This window comes from Antechinus flavipes, chromosome 2 (assembly GCF_016432865.1).
Source record: "Antechinus flavipes isolate AdamAnt ecotype Samford, QLD, Australia chromosome 2, AdamAnt_v2, whole genome shotgun sequence".
NCBI classification, from domain to species: Eukaryota; Metazoa; Chordata; class Mammalia; order Dasyuromorphia; family Dasyuridae; genus Antechinus; species Antechinus flavipes.
The window spans coordinates 270,248,468-270,271,948 of NC_067399.1; the positions used below are offsets into that span (position 1 = coordinate 270,248,468).

Genomic DNA, 23,481 nt, shown 5'->3' on the forward strand with positions numbered 1-23,481 from the left:
AATTGTGGCATAAATTTAAAAGTTTTTCTACCTTAGTGTCTCTCAATCCTTTTTAATTTTAGTAAGCAGAAGTTTGGTACGATTTGCCTTAGTCATGGGATATGAAATGACCTAAAACTAAAAATGGGTTTCTAACCCAGGGAAGACAGCATAATTCACTTAAGTTCAGAGTAGAGATCTAGAAAGAGTTTAAAGGGCAGCTCTGATCACAAGACAGTACTTTTTGATGAAATCTCCTTAAATACCATGATTTATTTCTTTGTTTTATCTTGACTACATATAAGAATAGGTATATAGAAAATCTCAGGTTTCTTTAGATGTAGAGTATTACCTGTGCACCTCTATTGTGCTTAATTCAAATAAAAAAGTTCAAAGAATGGAGATCTGTGCATTGTGGTAAGCAAAAATGAAGGAGCCAATGGATAAAGAGATATTGAAAGTTAGAAAGAGGCTCAAATTATTCAATTAATCAATAAATAAGGATTTATGAATCACTTCCTAGATGTTAGTTATTGTAGGCATTCAAGATATAATATTCAAGGTAAAAAATTAAATTCCTCAAAAAACTTGTATTCTAATAATGAAATGCTCCCCAAATAGTATTTAGCACATATTAGGGGCTTAATTGTTGTTCATCCTTCAAAGAGAACCAATGATATGTCTTGATTTGTAAATGAATTGAATATAAAAAGGGGCAGAGTCATCAGTATCATTCTCTTTTTTAGAGTCATCATTGAAGTCCAGGCGCATGACAAAGGTCCTGAAGATTGGCAATGGTCCAGGATATAGTAGGTAATCTTGGCTTTTCTAAATTAAAGTCTTTTTCAGGTTTCACTTTTCTGAGGTCAGTTGAGGATTGGGTAAGAGTTGAGAAAAAAAGATGATCATTAATAACACCAATCTGTTGTCCCAGAAGGAAAGATTTGGCTATCTTGGTGACAATAATTATCTGTGATTCTTACTCTTCGATTTTTTTTTAAAGGAAGCCTGGTCTTACAGTCCCAAGTCGAAAGCCTTTCACTGTTCTCTAAAACTTTGGACGATGTCTGTTGAAACTGTTTCTCTGACAAAGACACAGAAACTTATTTTTCCAGGGAATATGTGCTAACATGTTGGAATTATATTGGCTATTCAATAAAAGATAGTGATCTGGGTTTTAGGGTAGAGTCGAATAGCTCCAGTTAAAACACTGTATTTCAAGAAATCCAAAATGAAAAACCACAGAACAAAACTAAATTGTCTCAGCTTCTTGAAAAAAAAAAACTACTAAAAATAAATCAAAGGAGGGGGCTGTCAGATAACATGATAAAGATAGTTAATACAAAATGTTCTCTTAAGAATCTAGTTTTCTCTGATGGAGTGAATAGTTCCCAGCAAAAGACCATGTACCTATTAGCAACCTAGTGTCTAGGTGGGGCCCAGGAAGAGAAACTGACAGGATTATCTTGTCCCTAAATGATACTCACAATTACTGTATATAATCAGGAAGACAAGCTGTAGATGTTAATCCCTGACATTATTTTGTATAAACATTCCAATCACCATTTGACTTTCTGAGCCAAGTATACCTTGGAGTTTTGATCCATAAAAGGTACTCTCCTTTCACCTTAAAAATTACAAGTTCTGATAGGGAATTTAGCCTGCCCATAATACTGCTTTTTCACTTGGTTTAAAAATAATCTGAGCCTGTGAATTCTTTAAGGATGACTCTCCACTTTCATGACTACTTGTAAGTCATCATTTTGGTGCCCCATGTGTAGAGCAGTCTATTAGCTCAGGTCCCTCCCAGTCAAGATAAGCCTATCATATATCTCTCTTTGACTTGTAGTAGAAATCTTTAGCTTCATGACTTCTGGTACTCCATCAGCTCCTTCCCTTGAATATAGATTCTGTGGGAGGAATAAACTTAAATTTAGACCACCATAATTGTAGTGATGGTTCATTGGTGGATGGCTGGGAAAGTATGTGAATGACATGGGTAAATAATATAGTGAATTAAAGAAATTTTACTCACTATTTACAACAACTCATAAATTAGAAAGGTGTTAGTGGCAGGGGAGGTAGAGTGGGGATGGAGGAATACTCTCCATAGATCTAGCAGGTCTGTCTTCCTGGTAAAAAAAAATGAGAGCATTGACTGTCAGTAGCAGGAAAAATAGCAGGCTTCCAGAAATCACTGGAGGGGATGGGATCAATGCCACAAGAAAAATTCTTGTAATTTGCAAAGAAAAGAGTCTTCCTCTGATATTTGAGCAAAGGAAGGAGAATGGGGAATGATTTTTAAGGGATTTATTTAGAGTGTAAAGTTCTTCACCAGTTACTTTATATTTCTATTTAATTAGAAGGTCTTCAAAATAAGCATATGCTATGGTTAACTAATGAAAGTAGTTGGGGATTGATGGGGACTTGTAAAGAAAAGTTTAAAGAGGATTCTGATCTACAAGGGAACCAAATTGAATGGATTCCTGTGGGCGCCATTAAAAATAGAGAAACTCTCTATATCAAAAGTAGATCATGTGACCCCCAGATCTGAGATCATGAAGGGTATCTTGGAAATATGGATGAGTATTGTGGGTGACAGCTATATTTTTTAGATCTGGAGTAGCATCTGCAGTGAGAATGGGTATGAGAATAATAGGCTCCATATTGATAATGAACTTGATATGTGGTTATAGGTTCTCTAGTTATGTAGGAACACAGCTTGCAATATCTGGCTGGGAAGCAAGATTATAGAGGGGAGCTATTGAGGGTAGAGAAGATCCCAAATTTTGGATAGTTGGATAGATTCTTGATACCAAAGAGTGGCACTATGGAGAGAAAACCTGAATTTTTACAGCCAAAGCTAATTCTTGAGACAAGCAGGAAGGAGCATTGATAGGATTGTCTTTTAGGTGGGCCTTTTGTTCTTAAGTTGATTTTTTTTTTTTTTGTCCCTTCTCAGTTCCTTAAATTGACAAAATCTTTATGAATCCAAAGTTTATGTCTATCCAATTGGAAAGCCAATTTTTGATATCAAGTGCCAAAAGTTATACTTCCCCCATAAAAAATCTACTCTAATTCCCCTGCTAATACTTTTAGGATTCTAACTCCTTTTTAGAGTTAGCCTGCTAGCCAATGGGCTAATTCTCTGCTAAACTTTTTTTTTTTTTTTTTTTTTTTTAAGAATTTAGCCTACCCTATGGCATCTTGGGTTTATTAGGAACTTTTCATGCTTTAATAATATCTTTCTCCTGGTTAATTGTGAGTTCCACTAAAGAATGTAGCTCTCCTCTTTCCCCTAATTAATTTTGAAAACTCCTTTTCTTTGTTAAAATCCCATATGGATTTAGCCCACTATTAGCAGCATAATAAAATCTTTACCTCTTGATATGGAAATCAATTAAGCCTGCAACTTCTAAAACTCCAATGTACTTTTGGTATCCAAAACTCTCTGTCCCCAATATTTTGTGTCTCCCTATCACTATGACCTTATGACCTGGAGATGAGAGTGAGATATTATGGGTTATAGCTGGGCTGGATGCTGAAATGGTTACTCTTCCTTTCTGGTAGAGGTAAGGGACAATTTTGGCCTTCCCAACAAGACTAGAGACCTTGAAGTAGGAAGATAGAAGTCATTGATTTCCTTGCTAGATTAGAAGTCAGAGTTGTTGAAATGGAGCAAGAAGGGAAGGACTAGGGATGTTTTGGAGCCAGCAGCAGCTGGGTGAACTAATTGTTAAATTTTTATTTTGAGCAAGTACACTTTAGAAATTGGCAAATACTGCAAGCTATATATCTATATCTATATATGAAAATCATTTATATACATTAAATTTAAAAGTGTGTTGTACACATATTTTTAAAAAGCTGATTATTAAACATTTACTAGCATGTCTCTACATCTGTTACCTACAATTAGGATATTAAGGTTCAGGGCTAGGTAGCCTAACTGACCTAGCAATGCTTCTTTTACAATGAAAATCAATATGTGAAAGATGTGATGTTTTCTCGGATTCATTCCTGGATATTGCAGTTCTTAGAAAGACCCTATCTCTCATATCTGGGAAATCTGGCAGATATTTTGCGTCATCTTGAATATTTATATCCATACCAAAATGAAACAGCCATGGTTAAAATTATTCTGTCAAAGGATTGAGTTAAATTCATACCAACTTATAATTGGGGATTTACAAAAATGAAGGTCAAGGTCTGTAGAATAATCTGAGCCCTGACATAGGCTTTTGTTGCAAGGAGCAATAATGCTTTTTCAGTTCAGGGACAAGTCTGCCTAGTTCTTAATAAAGCATTGATTAAGGAAAAAGAGAAAGACCAATCTGTCAGCAACTCTGCCAATTTATGTCAGCAATCTCTGGGTAGCCAGAGAAGATGTGTTATGATTCTCAGGATGGGGCCAGATAATGAGTGGTTTCAGGCCCTGATTAAGCAGGAAACAAAAGGAGAGCCATAACTAGATTCCGACATTGATTAAGCAAGAGGAATTGATGCTGGCACTCTGGGTGCACTTACAGCATCTGCTCATACTGAGAAAATATTCAGAGAGGTTTCCAGGGAGCGTATTCCCTTGGGAAAATCAGCTTCTGAGTCTTTGTCAGAGCAACAGTTTTAATAGCCATCGTTCATAGTCTGAGAGAACAGTGAAAGGCTTTTGACTTCGGAGTGTAAGACCAGGCTTGCTTTCAAAAAAATTGAAAAGTAAGAATTACACGCAATTATTGTCACTGAGATAACCAAATCCTTTCCTTCTGGGACAACAGGCTCAATCAGATACTAAAAATTCTAAGAGTTTCTTTTTGTTTTTTAATTGCATGCTAGGATTGTTAATGAGTTAGACATCATATTTTTATCAAAGTCCCAAAGGGCCAACAGTTATACCATTTTGTGTGAGTGGATTTTTTACTGCTGAAAAAAATGAGAGGAATAACAATATAAAAGAAGGCAGAGTTGGGCTTGTGGCCATAATAATATGTTTGTAAGCTAAGTATCACTAAATATACCAAAAGCACTAAATTACTTAAATAGCAACTAGTAATATGCAGTCTCCTGTATGAGTGAAGACCATGGCAAAGAATCAGAGTATTCAGAAGCTGAAAAATGGTAATGTTAGTGGTTGGTTTGATAAGTTTGGGACTGCATTTGGAGTGAATGTAATACATGATAAATTTTGACTAGTGGAATTAAAAAGGATCAAAGAGATGGCTTATTTGAATAGTAAACTGGATAAAAATGAACAATTTGTTATATATTTATGTTTGATTCTTTGTGACTCTCTGGGTCATATAACGCCAATATTGTCCATGGGAGTCTTCTTGGCAAAGATACTGAATTGGTTTTCCAATTATTTCTCCAGTGGATTAAAATAGAGGTTAAATGAATAGCCCAGCATCAAATAGCTGGTAAGTGTATGAGACTATATTTAAATTCAGATCTTCCTGACTCCAGTCTTGTTACTCTATCCACTGAACTACCTAGCTGCCTTCAGTATAGGAGACAACCATGTACTAAAAAGATATTTACAAGATAAATTTGGGGTAGTTTCAGTGGGAAAGATTAACAAGGAGCAGGAGAGGATTTTTGCTGAAGGTGAAAATTTAACTAAGATTTGAAGTAAGCTAAAAAAGCAGAAATGAGGAATAAGAGAATTCCAGGCAAGAGGGACAGCTATTGAAAAACTTGGGAGTCTGGAGATGGAATGTTTTGTATGAGAAGCAGCAAGTTCAGTATTACTGGATTGCTCAATTTGAGGATCATTCTTACCAGCATTGATTTTTTCCTCAAATTTGATTAACTGAGACCAATTTCTTTGTTCCCACAAATGAATGAATGAATGGATGGATGAAAATGAATGATAGTGATCCTCATCTTTACTGTCCTCAAGGTCAAAGTCCTCTCTTTTTCTTTGTCAGGAAATATTACTTTCTCAAAACTGATGAGAAAGGGAAAACTTCCAAAGAAAAAGCACCAAAAGTACTGGAGCTAAGAAGAAAAGAACAAGGTATCCAAGAATAAAAGTTATTATTCACTGTATTTTTTGGCTACTAAAAAGTGTATTATAAGTTCATTTATTTGATTGAGTAGGACTGCTATCAATATTGCTAATAAAATGAGGAATATTTATTAAAAATAACAGTGTTAAGTGTACAAGAGTTAACATGGACATCATTTGTATTTTTGAGCTATGATATTGCTAAAGTATATTTTTAAATTACCAAGAAGAATTAGAGCTATCCATAAAGCTGCATCAGCCTAAATTAACAGTTTAGATTCATGGCAGTTTGTCTTATAGAACATATATTGGTCTCTACAATTGCTTCCAAATTCATTTTATTATGGTATGTAGTCGCCTCATTGAAGTCTTTGCAAAATTACAAAATAGATGTGAATTATCTTCAGATTTTCCTTCCTTTCTCCATTCCTCTTCTAACTCTCTTTGATTGCAGAGAAAGATGGTGACCAGAAACAATCCAGGCTTAAAATGTAAACTTACTAGTGAGATCTTCAAAGAAGAATGATAACTAGTTATGAACAATGTACTCTCATTATGCAGGGAGAAATAGTTCATCATAGGCTAGTATTTTCACTGCTATCACAGGTTTTGTAAATCCTCTTAGGTCAGGCTGGTTAGAATTCTTACAAGGTGCTAAGCCAGTTATCTAAGTTAGATGTACTTTACAGTTCTCTAGCTCACTAATGTATTTTGTACTCATTAAAGTTCTACAAGATTCACAAGTCAAAGAGGAGTCCAGGAGATTCACAAGTCAGGAAGGACAAGCCCACTAACCCACAAACCCACTCTCAGAGGCGGAGTCAGATTCATTCCATATATCACCTTTCTGCTGGCTGGAGGTTTTGGATTCAGAAAGAGCTGGAGGCTGAAGCTGGCAGAGGCAAAAGACTAGAGGCAAGAGTTCTTGGAACAAAGGAAAGGGATAAGCTTCTAAGAAAGCTAACCAGGCTATTTTAAAGGAGACAATAAAGGCTTTGAACTTTTAACAGCTGGCTGCATTTGAAATGATTATTACTACACAGAATTGAAACTAAGGCTGCCTCCAAAAGCTCCCCAAGAAACCTGCTCACAGAGAACAATATAATTTAGAGAAGAGAACATTACACAGGCTCCCCACTATTCACTGTATTTTGTCCTCATTAGATCACATCTAGAGTATTTTACTTCTGGGACCCACATTGTAGGAAGGACATTGATTAGTTGCAGAGCATCAAGAGAAGAAATAGGATAATGAAAGACCTCAAGTTCATGTCATTAGTTGAAAGAACTTTTGGATGTTTAACCTATAAAGAGAATACTTTTGAGAAGTATATCTTCCATTACCTGGCAGTGGTTTGACATGTTGTATGGCCCTAGAGTATAGAATAATTAGCAGGAGGTACAAAATGCAAAGAAGTAAATGTAAGCGTGATATAAGGAAAAATTTTTGTAGGGATTATCCAAATATGAGATAAGCTGCTTTAGAATATAGTAGAATCCTCCTCTATGAAGTCCTTCAAACAAGATTGGATGTCTATTTATTGGGGATGTGTCAACATTCCAACTCTGAAATTCTATGATTCGGTGATATGTAACCCTAGGTTTAGAGGTGGAGCATTTATTTAAGACTCTTCTTAAAATGATTCAGTATAGCATACCTATGTGAGAGGCAGGGTTTACTCAAGAACTTGGAGGAGGGGAAAGCTTTCTCTTTTATCTGAGAAAGGACATAATTATAGATCCCTTTTGGGGAGAAACCAGAAAAGAAAGATTAAAAGGCTGGGAAGCAAGAGACATGTAGAGGATTCAGTGCCTTAACTAGTTCCTGATTTCCAGTTTATTTCCTTTTGGAGGTGGGATTTTTTTTTAAAGGTTTATCTAGTTCTAGTCCAGAAAGAATTTTCAACAAGGATAACTGGCATTTAGCAAAGGTAGATGCTGATTTCCTTGTCTCCATTTGGAAATCATCCAGTCAGCAGGGTATAGTGGCCCCAGATCATGCGTCACATCTTCTTACAGCCATCCATCTACAATTATGGTGATCTAAGTTTAAGATTACTTCTTTTACAGAAGTGGGGGAAGGAATAAACTAGATTCTTGAGGAACCTGGCAGATATTAGTCCCATTATACTTCCAATAGAAATTTTGGAGAATTTCTTGCTGGGTGAGATTAGGAGTTCTCCGTGTTGAGCTAAGATATCCCATTTTCACTTGTATAACTAATTCATATTATTTTTCTGATATGCTGAAATCTGTACAACTTCTCTGATTTTTGTTGCTGTATAGTTTCACTCATTATGAATTATTTGTGGCCTCTGCATAACAAGAATTTGGTGAGAAGGAAACAAGTCCCAGTAGTCTTGCCCCTTCATTATTCAACTGAAACTTTACTGAAATCTAAAAATTGTCTACCTACAAAAAGCATTCATCACTTAAGAGTATGGGTAATTGATACTACTGTTTAAGCCTGGGCAGGGCCTGGTAAAGTAAACAGTCACAGAAAAAATTTTTTTTAAAGCTTTTTATTTTCATATGCATAGTTTTCATAAATCACCCTTTGAAAACCTTGTGTTCCATTTTTCTCCCTCCTTTCTCATCCCCTCTTCTATATAGCAAGTAATCCAATATATGTTAAATATGTGTAATTCTTCTATACATGTTTCTACAATCATGCTGCACAAGAAAATTCAGATCAAAAAGGGAAAAAATGAGAAAGAAAACAAAATGCAAATGACAACAAAAAAGTGAAAATACTATGTTATAATCCACACTCAGTCCCCATAGTCCTCTCTCTGGTTGCAGATGGCTTCTCTCCATCACTAGATCTTTGGAACTGGCCTGAATCATCTCACTGTTGAAAAGAGCCATGGCCATCCATCAGAATTGATCATAGAATCTTGTTATTGCTATGTTCATTTAGCATCACTTCATGTAAAAAATCTGTCCATCCCTTTCTGAAATCATCCTGTTCATTTCTTATAACATTAATTTCATACACCATAACTTATTCAGCCACTTCCCAACTGATGGGCATCCACTCAGTTTCCAGTTCCTTGTCACTACAAGAAGGGCTGCCACAAACAATTTTGCATAAGCGGGTCCTTTTTCCTCCTTTGTGATCTCTTTGGGATACAGGCCCAGTAGAGACACTGCTGGATCAAAGGGAATGCACAGTTTGATAGTTTTGATAGCCTTTTGAACATAAAAATGTGACTGGCTGTGACCCCATTTGGGGTTTTCTTGGCAAAGATATTGAAGCACTTTGCCATTTCCTTTTCTAGCTCATTTGACAGATGAAGAAATTGAGGCAAACAATTAAGTGACTTGCTCAGGGTCACACAGCAAGCAAGTGTCTGAGGTAGCTTTTGAATTCAGAGCCTCCAGGTTGCAGGGCCAGCATTCTATCCACTTCACTATCTAGCTGCTCCTATAAAAAATATAGCTCGATAAAAATATACCTACTTGTCATGATGCTTGAATTTCTAATTATTCTTTTGGATTATCTACTGTCTTTAGAAAAACCCTATTCAAAAAATTCGTATGGTACATGACTATTGATGTGAGTAATCTCTGTGCTGGGAAAGTTTCATTACTAGTTGTGTGACCCTGGGCTTTTCTTCAACCTCAGTTTCCTCATCTGTAAAATAATAATATGAAAGTACTTTCCAGCTTTAAATCCAAAAGTTTGTGCATATGAACTGAATCGCAATCATTTGACACAAACTGTAATTAAGACAAGATGGGTCTTTTCATAACTATTGTGGCAAGAAGAGCTATTGACCGGGCTAACGCAAGGTCAACCACGGCAAGCGCACACAGGGTGAGTAGGGAGTGCTACAAATCCTTAGCCAGAGGCAGTGGCTTCCTAAGCGATCACCATGGCGACGTGGGCCGGGCCGGAACCCGAGAGTAGAGCCGTCGGCTTCCGGCCGGGCTTTTTAGAACGGTGCACCGACCCGGGCCGGCGGACCATGAGAAGGCCGGAGCCAGGCCCAGAGGCGAGCATGGAGGGGGATGTGCTGGACACGCTTGAAGCCCTGGGGTGAGTGTGTTTGGGGAACTTTCCCCTAAGGGAGAAGTTCCGCTTCGCTCTCTTCTCTGGTTTTTGCAGGAAACCTTTTGCCAGAACTGCTCCCGGAGGTTGAACGGTGCGGACCTAAGCAGGGAATGTCTTCAAAGGGGTTAAATGGGGAGGGGGGAAGGGGTCCCGACGACCCCCGAAGTCCAGAGCTAGGCTGAGGCTTAGAGCGAGGCTGGGGAGGTAAGTGGTGTGTGTGGGGTGGTTCATTTTTTGGGGGAGGGGGCAGGTCCCAAGCGCCATTGAGCCCCCCATTCCTCCCCGGTCTCCCGCCTTCTTTACTACCCCATTGTCGGGCCGTGCCGGGCACGTCCCGATCTCTCGTGGTGGCCGCCCGCCCAACGGGACTCCCGAAGGACCCAAAACTAAGCGCCCCTGTCTAGCAGCCCCTCCGCAGGAGAATGGGGGGGAGCGGGTAGCAGGAAACTTCCCGCTGGAGACTTTCCGGTGGCTGGGGGATAGGGGGGAGGGGAGGGTTTGCGGAATCACGCTCCTCTCCCCCCCACTTCTTAGCCAGGGATGGTCAAATGGAAACTTTCGGGAGGCCGCTAGGTGGCGCAGGGAATAAAGCCCGGAGTCCAGAAGACCTCTTCAAATTCGCTCTCATACTAACTGTGGGATGCTGGGCAAGTCGTTTTGCCTCTGTCCCAGTTTGCTCATGTGTAAAACGGGGAACAGTAGCACTTACCTTCCAAGGTTGTTGTGAAGATTAAATGAAATTATAATTGTAAAATGCTTTACAAAACGTTAAAGGACTCTACAGGGTGTCCCAAATGTCGTAGTGCAGTTTTAAGTATCATTATTATGATTATTTAGAGTTTATATGGGATGTCCCAAAACTCTTAGTGCGGTTTTAAGCTTCCTCCCTCTCTTCCTCCCTCCCTCCCTCTCTTCCTCCCTCCTTCTCTCCCTCCCTCCCTCTCTCCCTCCCTCCATCCTCCCTCCCTCCCTCTCTTCCTCCCTCCCTTCCTCCCTCCTTCCCTCTTCCTCCCTCCCTCCCTCCCTTCCATCCTCCCTCCCTCCCTCTCTCCCTCCCTTCCACCCTCCCTCCCTCCTTCTCTCCCTCCCTTCCATCCTCCCTCCCTCCCTCTTTCCCTCCCTCTCTCCCTCCCTTCCATCCTCCCTCCCTCCTCCCTCCCTCCCTCCCTCCCTCCCTCCCTCCCTCTCTTCTTTCCTCCCTCCCTCCCTCTCTTCTTTCCTCTCTCTCTCCCTCCCTCCTCCCTCTTTCCCTCCCTCCCTCTCTCCCTTCCTCCCTTCCTCCCTCCCTCCCTCCCTCCCTCTCTTCTTACCTCTCTCCCTCCCTCCTTCCCTCTTTCCCTCCCTCCCTCTCTCCCTTCCTCCCTTCCTCCCTTCCTCCCTTTTTCTTCTTCTGTTTTCATACTAGTGTTCCAAGGCCTTTAGTGCACATTTAAACCTTATTATTACTATCGCCAGCATCATCTACTATTTACACTAGTTACCCAAAACTCTTAGTGCAACTTTAAACTTTTTTAAAAAGCATTTATTGAGTACTTGTCACATACTAAACATGTAATTAGAAAAATTAAGACAGTCCCTGTTCTCAGGGAGCTCGCTGTCTAATGGGAGATAAAACGTAAATGGAGGGTTCCATCTGCAAGTTAGTTGAATTGATGGAGCTGCTTTATTTTATTTGCTTTTATTCATTTTTAGACGTGTCCAGCAAAGTTTATTCTAGAATTTGACATATATTCGATTCTTAATAAATGCTTGCTGATTTGATTCTTCCCTTTGCAGTGATAGCACTTGGATATAGAGAATGCCTGCTGCTAGGGAGAAGTGACAGCATTCATTTTGGAAGTAGTGGAAGCTATCAACTTTGCTATAGAAACAGCAGGAGCAAAAGGCTGAAATTTAGTGAGGTTATCAATCAGTTTAGTTGATAAGGGTATGGACCTGTGATTTCCTTGGCATAGGAGCATCAGATGAGGAAACTCCTTGTACCAATGTTTTTTGTCAGCATAAGGACAAAGAGAGTGAAGTAATTTGATGAAGGAAAGCACAGAAGTTGGGACTTTAGTCTTCTAGACTCAGGATACCAACTTTCCATCTACAATTCTAAGTATTATCAACAATATTAACAATAGTGTTGATAATAACTTACAATTACATAGCACCAAGATCTTCCCCTTTCAATTTCTTTAGCCTTTACTGTCATTTCCACTCTCATATTAAAAACAATTCCTATCTACTGGCTTCTTCTCTGCTGCCTATGAACATGTTCACATCCCCTTCCTTAAAAAAAACCCTGGTTCTATCCCACCACCAATCTTTTCAAATCTCTCTTCCTTTTCTAGAATAAACACCTGAGAAAGTAGTTTACTTGAAGTATTTCCATTTCTCCTGCTTATTGGCACCTCCCTTTTAAATTGGCCCCTGACCTCATCATTTAATTGAAACTACTTTTTTCCCCAGAAATGCTATTTATTTCTTAATTGCCAAATCCACTGGCCCTTTGGTAATCTTCATCTTTCTTCACTTGCCTACAACTTTTGATACTGTTGATTACAGTATAGCTTGTGGATTGTCTCCTCCCTAAGTTTTTGTGACAATGTTCTTTCCTGGTTCTCTTCCTACTATCTGATCAATCCTTTATAGTATCCTTGATTCTATCTTCATGTCGTACCTGCTAATAATGGGTTTCCTCCAAGACTTTGTCTTGGGCCCTATTCTCTTCTCTCTGTATACCAGGGGTTCTTAATCTGGGATCCACAGGAGATACACACACACACACACACACACACACATATATGTTCCTGGGGGTCTGTGAACTTGGATGAAAAAAAAAAGTGCTTCAACGTAATTGGTTTCCTTTACAGTTCTGCGTGTTCATGTTTTATACATTTCAAAACATTATTCTAAGATTAGGTTCACAGGGCTTCACTAGAATGCTAAAGGTGCAAAAAAGGTAAAGAAACCCTGCTTTGTACTTTTCTCACTTGATGATCTTATCAACTTTCCTGAGTTCAGTTATCATCTTTATGCAGATCAGGATATTCTGCCCCAGTTTCTCTCCTAAACTCTAGTTCCTCATTGCCAACTGCCTTTTAGATAACTCCAGTTAGGTGTCTCAGACACATCTAAAATTCACTGGCTCTAAAAGAAAACTCATCTTTCCTCCAAATCCTCTCTTCCCAACTTTTCTGTTATTGTCAAGATCATTGATAACCTTCTAGTCACCCAGGCTTGTGATAATGGTGTCATCCCAGACATCTCACTTGTATTCACCTTATAAATCTGACTTCAGATCTTCCCATCATACCCTAACTTCACTCCTTTTTCTCCTGTGACACAACCTCCACTCTGATGTACTTCCTTATCACTTAACACCTCAATTATTGTGATAGACTGCTGAGTTTGCCTGTCCCAACTCTTTCTTCAGTCCTGTCTATCCTCCATTTAGCTGTCATCCTTGACTCTTTTACTCCACTACTTCTTGCCTGTTAATATTAAATAACATAATTTATGTGAAAGCACCTTAAATTCTAAAAAGGCTCTCTGGGTTTCTGGCTTTGAGTGGTGAATCTTTTTTTGTTATCTTGCTGAAAGCCAGGATTCACTGCCACTTCTTGCAGATACCTCACCATGAAAGGGTGTGTGTGTGTGTGTGTGTGTGTATGTACATATATGCAGTTCCATTCCCTTCTCCTTCCCACAGCTTTCTAGCAATCCTTTATTTGTTTTCTTCCTCTATTAGAATGTAAGTTCTTGAGTTCAAGAACTTCCTTGTTTGCTTATGTTTATATTCCCAAGCTTAGTACAGGACCTGATGCATAGTAAAAGATTGACAAATGCTCTGTCAATTCATCTGTCAATATTCTAAATGTGTGAATTTATGTATATAACAGGAAATACGGCCTTAGAAAGAAACTATGCTTAACTCTGTATGATTCCTCAATGGTTATATCAAATGCTAATTTGTTGGGAAAATCCCAACTTGTAAGAAAAATTGTGTTAATCACTCAGAATTGTATTATTCTAGTTTTTACCTTTTTGTTCCTTTCTTCCTAGGTACAGTGGTCCTCTCTTAGAAGAAGAAGCACTTATCAAAGCAGTAGAAAGTGGCCTGTCCTCATCTGAATTTTCAGACCTCTGCTTTTGGTTAGGATCTCAGATAAAACCATTATGTGACTTAGAAGAAAGTATCTCTTCAACTGCCGGTATTTCCATTGAACTTCTTTTGCCTTTTTTTTTCCCCAACTGTAATATGTAGTTAAGCCTTTAAAAAAAAATTGTTTGCTTTATTCTTGTTATACAAAGAAGTCATTATTTTATAGCATTTAGTGATTGCAATCACTTTGGTTTATTGTGAAACATGAAGAAGCTTGACTATATTGGATTATGAGAATATTTTATTTTGGAAAAATAGTATTGAAATTACGGTAATCTAATTTAAACTTGTCCAAAATTGATAATTATAATTTATATTCAGAGTAACATTTTTCAAATATCTTAGATGGCATTTTGGCCTTTAATTTTTAAAAAGGAACATATTATATTAATTCAAAGGTTTTTTTTTTTTTTTTAAATCTGGTTCATTTTGTTTTGAATTAATAGGAATCTCTCATTTTTAGGCAATAGAAAATGAAAATTTTATCAAATTTTTGGCAATTTGGGGAAATTTCTGGATGGTCTTTTCCCTTAGAGATCAGATTGTTAGCTTTTTGAACTTTTTACATCTCATTTCCTTCTGAACCCATGTATTCAGAAAAGTTCCAAGTTTCAGTGACAATGGGAACAATAGCTACCATGGCTCTATATATGTCTTTTTAATAGGAAGACTTCTTGTACATAGAATTGAATCAGATCTCTAGAAGAAACTCTTTTTTTGACTATACATAGAAAACTTTCTGAATCAACATTGAAATTTAAAGTACTACTGGCAGCAAAACAGCCTACTATCATATGACTTTAGAGAATAAAAGTGAGCAAATAGATTCAATCCAAGGACTGTTCATAGCAATATACACACAGATAGAATGGAATTATTAATTTATTTTATAGTCAGTAAATATGTGATGGTGGTCACACAGGGTTTTTATGTAACAAGGTGACAGAATTTTTCAGTCATATCTTTATACAGAAAAGTATGCTGCATGTTTAAAAAATTACAGTGATTTAATTATGAAAATACTCATAAGCTCTAATTTATTAAATGTCCTTTTGTTAAATTGTCAAGGCAAATGGCTAGTCGTTTTTTAAAGAGTTTAAAAACTTTACTTTTCAGTTGTCTTTACCTAAACTTGGGTAACATATGTATGTGAGTATATAATTTGAAACAAAGGGTGGGGAGGATATAAGTTAATAATTTGGAATTAAGTATAAGGCTTACTTCAAGATCACAGAATTTTAGAGTTGGGAGAGAGTTCAGCAGCCATCTAGACTAATCCCATCCACAAAAGGAATCTCCACTATAACAAATGAAGCTTGTGGCCATGCAGCCTTTGCCTGGAGATCTCCAAGAAGGAGGTGTTGGGGGAACCCATCACCTCTTGAAGCAATGTATTCTGTTTTGGGACCACTTTAAATAGTTAGCAGGCAGTTAGGTGGCATAGCGTATAGAACTCTGGACCTGGAATCTCATATCTTTTGTGAAGAAAACCGTAAATTGGGTCACAAGGAGTCAGACATGACTGAAATGACTCAACCACCACAAATCAGTTAATGTGTTTTTCCTGGTATCAAGCCTAAACTTGATTGTTTATGACTTCCACCTATTGCTCTATATTGTGCCCTCTGGTATCAAACAGAACAAATCTGATTCCTCCTCTACACCACAGTCCTTCAGATAATTGTAAATCTGTTTTGTGTCTTTGTGTCTTTTCTTGGCTAAACAGCTTTAGTTTCTCAAGGCCTTCACCATCCTGATTGTCTTTCTTTGAATACATTCCCATGTATCCTTCTTAAATAGTGCTACTCAGAATTGAGAAATACTCCATTTGAAGTCTGACAGGCAGGATATAGGGGAACTATAATCTTTCTGTTCCTGGCTTCAGTGCCCCTCTTTACACAGCCCAAGATCACGTTACTGTATTTGGTTTTAACATCACATTGCTGATTTACTGAGTTTGTAGTACACCAAGACTCCCAGGGCTTTTTCAGAAAAGCTTATCTAATCACGCCCCCTCATTCTTATGCTAATGAACTAATTTTTTTTTTTGTTCCCAAATATAATAATTTACATTTATTCCTTTTGAATATCATTTTTTTTAAAAGTTAGCATAATATTCTGTCATCCAATGTGTTAGCAACCCCTCCCCAGCTTAGTGTAGTTTGCAGATTTTATGAGCATGTCATCTATACATTTTCCTTATCATAGATAAAAAATATTCAAAATCAAAGGATCAAGCATAGATCCCTGGGGTTCTCCATTGGATCCCTCCTGCCAAGTTGACATTCAACCATGTATAGCTGCTCTTTATCATACAATCAGTTCTGAGTCCATTTCCTTGTGTTATTGTTTAATCCATATCTTTTGGTATTCTTTACAAGAATAATATGAGGTATTTGAAAACACCCTAGTAATCCTATCTTTAAATAAGTTGAGTTTAACATTACTGATTTTTGGCGAGATGTTCTTCTTCTTAGTACTCACTGCTTATCTAGATATTTACTAGTAATTCATTTAATGATGCATTCTAGAATTTTCCCAGCAATCAGTCTTGCTTAATGGCCTATAGTTTGCACTCTTTCCACTTTTTGGAATCAACATATTGTCCTTGCCAATCCTTGGTACCATTTCTGTTTTTTTTTAATGGCTCAGATAATCACTTAAAATGATCACACTTGATACCTCTTTTTGGACTTAAGAATGTAGTTCATATGGCTCTAATGACTTGAATTTATCATAGATAGTTAGATTCTCTTTTATTATGTTTTTACTTATCTTGGTTATTAACTCAGTCAATTTTTTTGTTTTATCATTTTCAGTATAGAAGTCTTTATCCTTTGTTTAGAAAGCAAATTAAATATTCAGCAACTCTACCTTTTCCTTATGACCACCCTAAGCAAAGGATTTATCCCTTCTTTGACCTTCATTTTTCTCCCAGGTTTTCCTTTGCTTCTCTTGACAGAATTTCACAGGTTGAAAGGAACTCAGAAGCTATTAAATCCAATCTCAATCTGAAAGGAATTTCCTTTTTAGTATTCCCAACACAGGATCATCCAACATCATCTTGAAGACCTGGAGAGAGGAATACTCTTAGGCAGTGTATTCTACTTTCTGACATATATCTCTTCAGTTTCTGCCCCATTGTTTCTGGTTTTATCCTCTAAAGTGGAATAAAACCAGTCTATTCTCTCATCCACATGATAAACTGTCAAATACATGAAAATAGCTATGTCCCCACTAGGTCTTTTTCCCTCTTGGGAAAACATCCACTGGTAACTAGCTGATTCTCGTATAACATGGTTCTAAGCCATTCTGGACATGCTCTGGCCTGTTAGTGTCTTTCAGAATCTAACATAATATTCAGATGTGGTATTACTGGGCTAGAATATTGTGGGACTTTTTACTTCCCTTTTAAAAATTTTTTAAAAATATATAGATACTACTTTAATTCTGTATCTTAAAAGGTTAGAGCTGGTAGAAACTTAAAACTTAGGTAGCCCAACTTTTTCTTTTTACAGGTAAATGATGAAACTCAGGCCCAGAGAGGCCTGCCTCTTGCCATTGGTTATAAAGTGAGTTAGTAGTAGAACAGAATCTAGAACTAGACTCTTGGTCGTCAGTTCAGTGTAATTTCTACTAAGTTACATTATTGCAAAATAATTTAAGGATAGAGTAAAATGCTACAATGCTGCAGTTCTCACTTTTGCATGTTTTAAATTCTCAGCATGGAAAGCCAGGAGATCTGCCATGCTCTGAGGGTCTAAAGCCTATCTGGGGAACCTGTTGTAGCACATGAAGCAGGCAGTATGTCAGATATGTCACCTCATCTAAATGCTTTTGTTAATTATATGCTTGTTAATGCTTGTTGGCTTTCTATCTCAACCAACTAAAAAAGAATTTATTATACACCAAGTACTTGGCTCACTGTCTTCTCCACCTCAACCCTTTTCCTGGTTTAACACACATCAGAAATCTTGCTCTTATAGTAGAGTACTTGTGGTCATTGTATCTTAGGGCCAAATTCTTCAGTTTCTTTAATCCCCATAACCTTATGTTTTGTTCATCCTCACCACATACAATAGTGGTCATGCCCTTGAATGCTATATCACTCAAAGATTTTACATTTCCATGACCAAGAATCTGAAATTCCTTTATCCAGTCATAATCCCCATTATATTGCTAAATCTGTGTATATTTATTGTTACGGTTTCTAATTCCTCCACCCCTTAGTGGGTGTCCCAGAACATTCTTCGTCCCTGTTCCTGCTTCACTTCCAAATTTGACACTAGAGTTAACCAGTCACTGTTTTTGAATTACTTATCTTAGAACCCTTTATCTCTTTCCATATCTACTTTGATGGTGTTGATGAAAGATTTTATAGAAAAATCATATAAAATCACATGTTCTTCGAGTATACTATGTATTAGTTATCTAATCTTAATTGCTTGGTGCAACAAATCTATACTTTTATGTCTACTCCTAACAACAGTTATTCTAAACCTTCTTTTCTTTCATTAAGCCTCCCACACTATTTCTTCCCTAAAACTGTCAGCAGAGGTCCTTGTTTATTTTTTTCTGAGAAAATAGAGATCTTTCTCTTTAAGCTTGCTTTTCCCTTTAATTCTCAAAACCTCATAATATCATCCTTTTTCTATTGTCCTTTATTGCAATGTGTAATAAAAAGGTGGCTTTTTGAAAATCTAAAGGTCAGTCTCCCTACTTATACCCTAATCTCATCTAGCAGAGGATAACATGAATAATTTACAATTATCCACATTCCCTCTCACCATCAATTTTCAGTCTTCTTATATACTGATGCATTTCTTGCTGCCTTCAAAAACACATCTAAGTCTCCCTCAAAAAAATCCTTCCTGAACCCTTTTGTGCCCTTCAGTTACCTCCTTAACTTGCCTTGTATCTCCATAGTTGCTAGAAATCTTTTACTGGGCCTAGTATAATGGTCTTTTGCCAATCTTTTGTCTTTGCTGACTTTTATGATGTAGTATTTAACATTGACTGCCAGATCTTTCTGCATAGTCCTTTTTGTGTTTTCTTGACACTTTTTTTTGCTGATTCTCCTCTTATATAGCTCCCTCCTTTGTCTTCTTTTGTAGCTCATGATCTGTGTCATGTCCCATAACATGTCCCAAGTTTGTATCACTGTAATGAGTGTAGCCCTCCTTTTTCTCTCAACAATGACTGCAGCTCCTTCCTATAGATTCATCTGTCATTTCTCTTCAAATGTCTCCCAGATTTGTTTATCTAGTTCTAGTCTCTCTTGAACTTGAGTCCTGCATCACCTGTTAACCATTTCAAACTCGATATTCCATACATATCTTAAAGTCACATATAAAACAGGTCCTCCAATCCAGTGATCTTATAAACTTGCCTGTATCAATCAAGGACACCACTGTTCTAGTACTTGCTAAGGTCTGTAACATCAGGTTATCCTTGACTTTACTCTCCCTCCTATTTTCTCCCTGTATAATTAGATAGCCTTATATCTCTTGTGTCTGACCTCCTCTTTCCAACTCAAACAACTATTATCTTAGTCTAATTTTTCACTGGACCTTTTGCTTGAACTATTGGTCTTTTTGCTTCATCTTTCCCCTCTCTCATCTTCTACATACAAACCTTTGAAAGTGATTTTCTTAAAGTACATGTCTAATCATGTCAATCTTTTTGCTTCAGTAAATGGCAGTGGCTCCCTCTTGTCTCTAGGATCAGATAAAAATGTTATTTGTGTCAGTCGAAAATAAGATTCTTCAACAAATGAGCCATTTTGTTTTGTTTTTGTCCCCAGGGCATAGTATAGTGCTTGGCAAATAGTAGGCACTTAATAAATACATGTTGAAGTGACTTCATTAATAGAAAATTCTGCTTTCTAGTTTGTCGTTCAGTTTAATTTTCCCTTAAGTTGGAATGTCACCTTATTCTTTTTGCCTAAGTGGTCAGTATATGTTTGAATTATTTTGTATCTTTTTTTTTTTCCTTTAAAGGAAGTGAAGATATAGAGAGCTTCCAGCTTGAGATAAGTGGTTTTCTAAAAGAATTGTCCTGTCCCTATTCAACACTCATCTCAGGAGACATTAAAGATCGTTTAAAAAAGAAAGATGATTGTTTGAAACTTTTGTGTAAGTAATATTTTACTTAATGTACTTTAATGATTTGTATTGTTAACCTGTTATTTATTTGTGTATATGTTTGTATGTGTGTCTATTCACTTACAAACATATGTTAAACAGTATGGAAGTGATTTGTATTTCTCAAAGGCTTTGCAGGAGAATGTTGAGTACAAGCCAGAGATGGATTGACTGTATGTTATCTATGAATAGTTTAGGCCAAAAAGTGAGCCCCTGAGTGCTGAAAGCTTCTTATTAAGATATAGAACAGTTACATTCTGTTTTGGTGGAAAGAACTATTATTCCCAGGCATGAAATCATAGATTCTTAAAACATTTATGTATGTATATGTTGGTGTCTCTGAGGTCAAGATTATGATAAAACTTCACTAGTGAAATATGGATTTTTAACTGCAATATTGAAATTGGTTTAATTTGCCCTGTTTCAATAGATAGTGTATTTCAATCACACTTGCATTTTTCTGATTATGGTAGTGGAATGTTAGCCAGGATTTGTAAGGATTTTGATTTTACTTTACATAGCTCTGTGATAGTTTTTGCTGTACTTAATTTCTTTATGTTTATAACTTTGACATGTTGAAGATTTAACTGTTTTTTGAGATCTGGTGGTAATTAACACAAAATTAGAATTTTTTAAAATGAAAGGCATCTTAAAATAAAAGTTCCAGACTTGGAGTTGGAAAAAGCCTATATTTGAATTGTACCACTAAGATCTACTATTTTGTAGACCATAGTTGGTTTTATATCTTATTATTAGTTTTTTCTTCTTTAAAATGGCGATAATAATACTTATATTGGAAAGATTATCTAAACCCCTGATGATTCAAATATTGAATGGACTTGAGTCGTCGTTTATTTCTCAAATTCCTTATGGAAAGTGATTTTATCCTATTGTATCTTAGTGGTTCTTGTTTTCTTGAAGGGTTTGGCACAATGCCTGCCACATCCCGGGTGCTCAATAAATATATAAATACTTATAGTATTTATTTCATAGAGTTGTTGTTAGAATCAAATGAGAGAAAATGAAAGCATTTTGCAGACCAAAGTGGAATGCTCTGTAAATGTTAGCTATTATTATTAATACTTTCACATAAAAGGGAAGTTCCGTTTTAAAAATATATATAATGGCAAGAATTTATTTCTAATAGTTTTCTAAACATAAATTTCTAAACATTGTCACAGGTTTTCGTATATATATCAAAAACCTATTTAGAACAAGAGTTCTTAACTTTTTTATGTCTTGGATACCTTTGGCAGTCTAGCCAACCCTTTTGGCAGTCTAGCCAACTCCTTCTCAGAAGAACATTTTTTAAAATATATAAGATAAAATACATAGAATTAAAAAGAAACCAATTGTTATTCATAATAATAACAGTCATATTGTAGTTAATGTGTAGTTAGTTAAATGATTTGTTTTATCCTCTGAAATCTTACTCTAATATCTTATGGTGACATTGAGGTCACTTTGAATTTTTGAACTTTCTGCCAAAATAGTATAAACTCTAGTAGGGTTTACTAGACTGAGGCATTTGTTAAGTGTATAAATTCTCAGAGAATGAAACAATCCATAATTTTAAGGACATTTCTAGTATGGAGTAACTCTGTGTGTGTGTGTGTGTGTGTGTGTGTGTGTGTGTGTGTTAAATGTAAAGAGAATACCTATAAAAATACTAGGTAGACACATGCAGGCTATGCAGAGGAAGAGTACTAGCACTTGGGAAAATCAGGAAAGGTTTCGTGTAGAAGGTTGTGCGTGAATTGCATGTTGGAGGAAGAGTATAATTTTTTAAGACTTAAAAGAAGGAGTGCATTGTTCCAGGCATGGGACCCAATAATGCAAAGGCATAAAGATGAGAGATGCAGTGCTACATATTAGGAAAAGAGAGGATGGTATTAGATGCACATCGTATGGAAAGAGGAGAGTTACGTTTAGACTGGAAAATCAAACTGGGGCCAATTGTGAAGGGAAAAACAGAAACTGAAGAAGTAGGATTATGACATGTATATATTGGTATATAAGGAATATTGGTATTTGAGGAAGAATTCTTTGGCCGAAATGTGGATGTTGAACTGAAAGCGGGAGATCCTTGGAAGTGGGAGAACATGTCGGTGTTCATTACAGTTGTTTCTGTGTGATGAGAGCCTGAACCAAGAGGGAGATATTTTAGGAGGCTGTCACAATAATCTATGTGATAGGTGATGTGATGAGAGAGAAGGGGTTAGATATAAGAGATGTTATGGAGATAAAAATGGCACATCTTGGCAGAACTGATTAGATAATGTGGAAAGAAGGAAAATGAGGCATTGAGAATACTATCAAGCAAGGTGACAAGATTGTTTGGCTATAGCAACTGATGAAATCTAATTACAGAAATTTTATGATATGTATTATTGGAAAGATTATCTAAACCCCTGATGATTCAAATATTGAATGGACTTGAGTCGTCGTTTATTTCTCAAATTCCTTATGGAAAGTGATTTTATCCTATTGTATCTTAGTGGTTCTTGTTTTCTTGAAGGGTTTGGCACAATGCCTGCCACATCCCGGGTGCTCAATAAATATATAAATACTTATAGTATTTATTTCATAGAGTTGTTGTTAGAATCAAATGAGAGAAAATGAAAGCATTTTGCAGACCAAAGTGGAATGCTCTGTAAATGTTAGCTATTATTATTAATACTTTCACATAAAAGGGAAGTTCCGTTTTAAAAATATATATAATGGCAAGAATTTATTTCTAATAGTTTTCTAAACATAAATTTCTAAACATTGTCACAGGTTTTCGTATATATATCAAAAACCTATTTAGAACAAGAGTTCTTAACTTTTTTATGTCTTGGATACCTTTGGCAGTCTAGCCAACCCTTTTGGCAGTCTAGCCAACTCCTTCTCAGAAGAACATTTTTTTAAATATATAAGATAAAATACATAGAATTAAAAAGAAACCAATTGTTATTCATAATAATAACAGTCATATTGTAGTTAATGTGTAGTTAGTTAAATGATTTGTTTTATCCTCTGAAATCTTACTCTAATGTCTTATGGTGACATTGAGGTCACTTTGAATTTTTGAACTTTCTGCCAAAATAGTATAAACTCTAGTAGGGTTTACTAGACTGAGGCATTTGTTAAGTGTATAAATTCTCAG

General features: G+C 36.6%; 1 protein-coding gene across 1 annotated transcript in view; it reads left to right on the forward strand.

The window, feature by feature from the left end:
- The first annotated feature begins 9,922 nt into the window (after positions 1-9,922).
- Positions 9,923-23,481, forward strand: part of FAM98B (family with sequence similarity 98 member B) — a 34,039-nt gene continuing 20,480 nt past the window's right edge. Inside the window, exons 1-3 of the mRNA XM_051977052.1 lie at positions 9,923-10,025; positions 14,091-14,239; positions 20,190-20,324. Of these exons, the coding sequence (XP_051833012.1) occupies positions 9,955-10,025; positions 14,091-14,239; positions 20,190-20,324 (355 nt within the window). The 5' untranslated portion in view covers positions 9,923-9,954. The remainder of the gene's footprint in view (positions 10,026-14,090; positions 14,240-20,189; positions 20,325-23,481) is intronic.